Genomic DNA, 5264 nt, shown 5'->3' with positions numbered 1-5264 from the left:
GGAAAGGTAAGCCTCGGAGCCCCAGAAAGAGGCTGTCAGCCCCAGAAAGAGGCTAGTGGGTGTTGCAGGATCAGGGAAGTAGAGGGAGGTGAGGGCGGGGCAAGGTCTAGAAGCAGTGCTCCTAGGGCCCAGGGAAGGCACTAAGTTGGTCTGGGTGAAAAAGATCAGGAAGCAGTATTGGTTCCCCAGGTGTCTGGGGACCCAAGACTAGGAATGGCGCAGGGCCCAAACTAGTAGAGAGCAGCGGGGGAGATGGAAGGGTGAATGTGACTGGGGGAGTCAAGGCCCGGAGGGCTGCGCTATAGACTTACCCCAAGAGGCCTGAGAATAGGAGTGCAGGCTAGGAGAGTTAGCTGGTGGTGCAGGTCCCGGGAAGCAAAGAGAGGTGAGGGCAGGGCAAGGTCCAGAAGCAGTGCTCCTGGGGCCCAAAAAGGCACTAAATTGTTCTGGGTGAAAAGGATCAGGAAGCAGTATTGGTTCCCCAGGTGTCTGGGGCCCCAAGACTTGGAATGCAGCAGGGCCCAAACTATGAGTAGAGAACAGCGGGGAGATGGAGGGGTGAATGTGGCTTGGGGAGTCAAAGCGCGGAGGGCTGCGCTATGGACTTAACCCAAGAGGTCTGAGGATGGGAGTGCAGGCTAGGAGAGTTAGCTGGTGGTGCAGGTCCCGGGAAGCAGCCTAATTCTTTTCTTTTTCAAGTCATTTTATTTCAAGCCTCTGATATGCTAATAATATGAAATAACATTTTCCATGACATGAAATTGTATACCTGTATGGCTGACCACATGGTTTCCATTTCTTTATGATTAAAAAAGTAATAAAACACTACATGAAGGCTGGAGAGATGGCTCAGTGGCTAAAACACAGGCTTCTCTTGCAGAGGACCTGGATTCAATTCTCAGCACCCACACAGTGGCTAACAACCATCCATAACTTCAGTTCCAGGTCCGACTCCCTCTTCTGGCCTCCACGAGCACTGCCTGCCACATGGTACACTTTCATACATGCAGGCAAACACTCATACACATAAAGATAAATTTTTTAAAAATTTTAAAAACTACTATGATTGATACTTTCAGTCACTGGGGAATTATCAACAGTGGAAAAGACAGCTTGTTACCATTCTCTTGTCTTTTTCCTTCTTATACATTTAGTTGGTAAATTTTTTTGGCTATAAGTACATTTTCCTGGTTATGCAGTAAGTGAACGTCTGTTCCAATGACTTTTTGTTTTTATTTATTTTATTTATTTTTTATTTTTATTTTTTGGTCTTTTTGAGACAGGGTCTCCCTGTAGCCCCAGCTGTCCTGGAACTCACTATGTAGACCAGGCTGGCCTTGAATTCACAGAGATCCGCCTGCTGGGATTAAAGGCATGCACCACCACACCTGGCTCCTATGGCTTTTTGTAAACAGTAGTCCTTACCTTCTAAGTGGTCTTTTACTGTATATTTCCCTTTTTGATCTTCAGAGTCAAATGAAATCCCCTTACACTTATTTGGCAGATTTTCAGAGATACCCTTCAAAAATTAACATTCATAATTAGTTACATAAAGACTTCCTAATTGTTTCATAAGAAGGTTTCCAAATTTACTATTTAAAAAGCCATTTGTAGCCAGGTGTGGTGGTGCACGCCTTTAATCCCAGCACTTGGGAGGCAGAGGCAGGCAGATCTCTGTGAGTTCAAGGCCAGCCTGGTCTACATAGTGAGTTCCAGACCAGCTGGGGCTACAGGGAGAGCACAGTGTGTATAGAGCAACATTGGGTGGCATGCACATTTCAACAAGGAACTACACTTAGGTGTCTGCCTCTGATTTCTATTTCCATTAAATGGCTTTATAAGAAGCACTTTCAAACAAAATTTTATATGTCTACTGTCTTTAATATTGAAGCAGACACAGAAAATCTATTACTTTGAGACAATGTCTTTCTATGTGGCTCAGGCTGACCTCAAACACAATATGTAGCTGTTGATGACACCAGCACACTGTTCACCTGCCTTGGCCTCCCAAGTGCTGGGATTATAAGTCAGTACAACCATAACCAGCAAACATCTAAAATATTTCTCATGGCATATGGTACGTGCTATGATGAGCAGCTTTAGAATAGTTCTTTGTGAATGTAAGCACAAGATAATAGAACCTTCTTTGTTTAGGTAAACATGAATTTAGACAATCTAGATATATTGTAGAAAAAATACTAATGGAAGATGGTTGACTAAAACATGAAAGCAGTAAGAAAATCTTTTTATGTTATATTAAAACACATGCAGGGGCTGGAGAGATTGCTCAGTGGTTAAGAGCACTAACTGCTCTTGCAGAGGACCCAGGTTTGATTCTCAACACCCATATGACAGCTAACAACCATCTGTAACTCCAGTTCCAGGGGATCTGATGCCCTCCTCTGACCTCTGTGGGCATTGCATGACATGGATGGACTTACATACATGCAGACAATACAATCATACACATAAAATAAAAATAATACATAAAGTCTGGCATGGTGGCACATGCCTGTAGTCCCAGCACTTGGGAGGCAGAGGTAGGCAGATCTCCATGAGCTCAAGGCCAGCCTGGTCTACATAGTGAGTTCTAGGCCAGCTGAGGCTACAGGGAGATCCTATTTCAAAAAGACCAAAAATAATAATAATAATACATAAAATATTTTTTAAAACACATGCAAATAGCCAGGCATGGTGGTGCATGCCTTTAATCCCATCACTCAGGAGGCAGAGGCAGGCAGATCTCTGTGAGTACAAGTCCAGCCTGGTCTACATAGTGAGTTACAGGCCAGCTGAGGCTACAGGGAGACCCTGTCTCAAAAAGGCCAATAAACAAATAAATAAAAAAACAACAAAAAAACCCTCATTCAAATATTAGAGACACAATAGGATTCTTTTCTTATTAAAAAAGAATAGCAAATAGTATTACAAGTCTTGATAAGAAAGGACTCTCAAAAACAGTTACTTATGAAATATCTGAAAATGCCAAGCACTTTATACATTCTTTTCTCTATGTACCACAGAGATTGAAGAAATGATGTGGATGGTACATAGCAACATCCGTTCCTGCCCTCTGCTCATCACAATGTACACGATGGAACATGATGTAACATAATGATCACACATAATGAGGACTGCCTACACCATTTGGAAAACTGATAGACTGAACTTGCTGTGCTGGATAGCTTTAGTGTTAACTTGACACACCTGGGTTGAGGGAGCCTCAATTGGGGGATTGCCTCTATTGGACTGGCCTGTGGCCACGTCTGAGGGGCATCTTCTTGATGAGTGATGTGGGAGGGCCCAGCCCACTGTGGATGGTGCCACTCCTGGGAAGTGGGGCCTGTGTTGCATAAGAAAGCAGGCTGAGCAGGGGCCAGGGGAGCAAGCCAGTAGGCAGCGTTCCTCCATGGCCTGTGCACCAGCTCCTGCTTCCAGGTTCCTGCCCTGGGTTCCTACCTTGGGCTCCCTGATGAACTGTGACCTAGGAGATGTAAGCTGAATAAACCCTTTCCTCCCCAGGTTGGTATTGGTCAGAGTGTTTTGTCACAGCAATGAAGAAAAAACCAGGACACTTGCCTTCCTTAGGAAGCAAAACCAGTCTACATCTCTACATGGTATCATAGAGATAACCCATTTGATAAGTGAACAGTTTCATTAGCATAAAATCACAATGAAACTGATGTCAGCAAAACACATCCACCTTGTTCTGAAGGTGAACTTCTTCTTCCCACACCAGGATCTCCTCTTCTAACATGTGTAACTGGTCAGACATCGCCTTGCCTTGAAGTGATTCTTCATTCTGAAAAACAGTTGATATTCCTTCACCATTTGGTGGAAAACTGACATTTTCCAGAGTGAGGTTTCTGATTTCATAGCTATGGCTATTGCAATCATCAGGCCGTGACTTGTGGGATAAGTCCTACGTCAGTTTAGTTGTCTTGCACGTGTCCTGAATTTCACTCACATGACTCATTTCTTTGGAGTATGGAAGCTTCTGCTCTTCTGATTCACTAGGCTTAGGCATGTGTCTGATATCTAATGACCAGTCAATGCTTTCAGGTTTAATAGATTTTTTTCATTTGGCTCTTGAACTCATGGCTTTCTTGATTTTCATCCATAAATACTGTTGGGGTCATTATCTTTTTATTTTCTATAGTGTTAGAAGATTTCTCCTCATTTTTATTAAGAGATTCTTCCATTTGTGATATGTTACTTTCCCTGTCTAATTTATTTTCCATTAAGGGACCCTTAGCCAATGACTGGCCACTGTATTCCATACCCAAGAATATGAAGGAGATGGTAAGACATTTTCAACGTCACCTTCTTCCTGTCTGTGGTTGTTCTCAAGTGCTGTGGATAGCCATCCTGCAATCGTGTCTTGACCCTCACAGCCAAGTGTCAGTTTAGTGGACATGGACTTTAGGGATGTTTTTCCTGTGGCATTACCAGGTCGTCGCTTTTCCTCAGGATAAGCATTCCTTCTGACATCTTCACAAATCTGACCAGCCTCTGGTTTAACTTGTTCGAGGTAAGTTGTACGCTCTCTTGACACCCCAGTTTCCCTTGCTCTGTCAACATTCCCTCAAGTACTTGCCCATCTGTGAATCCTGAATGTGAAGATGGCTCTTCTTCATCAGAACTTTTGCTCATCTCTGATTCTTGAAATCTTTCTTTGAGTTGCAAAAACAAAGAAGTCATTTGCTTAGCTTGATACTGAGATTCTCTGGGTGTCAGGATACATTTTTCTAACTTATATTTGTCCTTAGAAATCACAGGATATGAACAAAGAAACATTTAGAAACATTTAATATGTACCATTTGACTTTCATAATATATATTTAACTATACAAAAATCACACAAGCAAAATTAACAAGTGAAAACTAGGGCCGGTGAGATGGCTCAGAGGTTAAAGAAGCTTGCCTCTAACCCTGGCAACCAAATTTGATCCCCAAAACCTACATCGCAGAAAGAGAAAACTAACTCCCTCAAAGTTGCCTTCTGACATCCACAGGGGTGCTGAGACATGTGCATGCCTCCTCCCCACATACACACATGTACAATAAGCAAATGTGAAGAATTTAAAAACCTGATTTACCTTAGTATAAATAGGAGGGAACACAGTCCAGCAAACTTAACACTGTTATTGCTAATCTTCATTTGGTATGTGCCAACTTTACCAAAGGTGTGTTGGGTGATTTTAAATATTACAGGAGCATTCTTACATAAGAAGATTTTACTTCACCATTCTTTTATATATATA

At 42.6% G+C, this 5264-nt stretch overlaps 1 protein-coding gene across 1 annotated transcript in view; it reads right to left on the bottom strand.

Moving 5' to 3' along the window:
* Positions 1-5264, bottom strand: part of LOC103735036 — a 185182-nt gene that overhangs the window by 80294 nt on the left and 99624 nt on the right. Inside the window, 6 exon segments of the mRNA XM_008834136.1 lie at positions 1426-1519; positions 3704-3842; positions 3927-4078; positions 4080-4285; positions 4288-4387; positions 4450-4764. Of these exon segments, the coding sequence (XP_008832358.1) occupies positions 1426-1519; positions 3704-3842; positions 3927-4078; positions 4080-4285; positions 4288-4387; positions 4450-4764 (1006 nt within the window).

This window comes from Nannospalax galili, unplaced genomic scaffold (assembly GCF_000622305.1).
Source record: "Nannospalax galili isolate Female #2095 unplaced genomic scaffold, S.galili_v1.0 scaffold996, whole genome shotgun sequence".
NCBI lineage: Eukaryota > Metazoa > Chordata > Mammalia > Rodentia > Spalacidae > Nannospalax > Nannospalax galili.
Note: the sequence above shows the minus strand (reverse complement) of the source record. Positions and strands in the feature narration are given on the sequence as shown.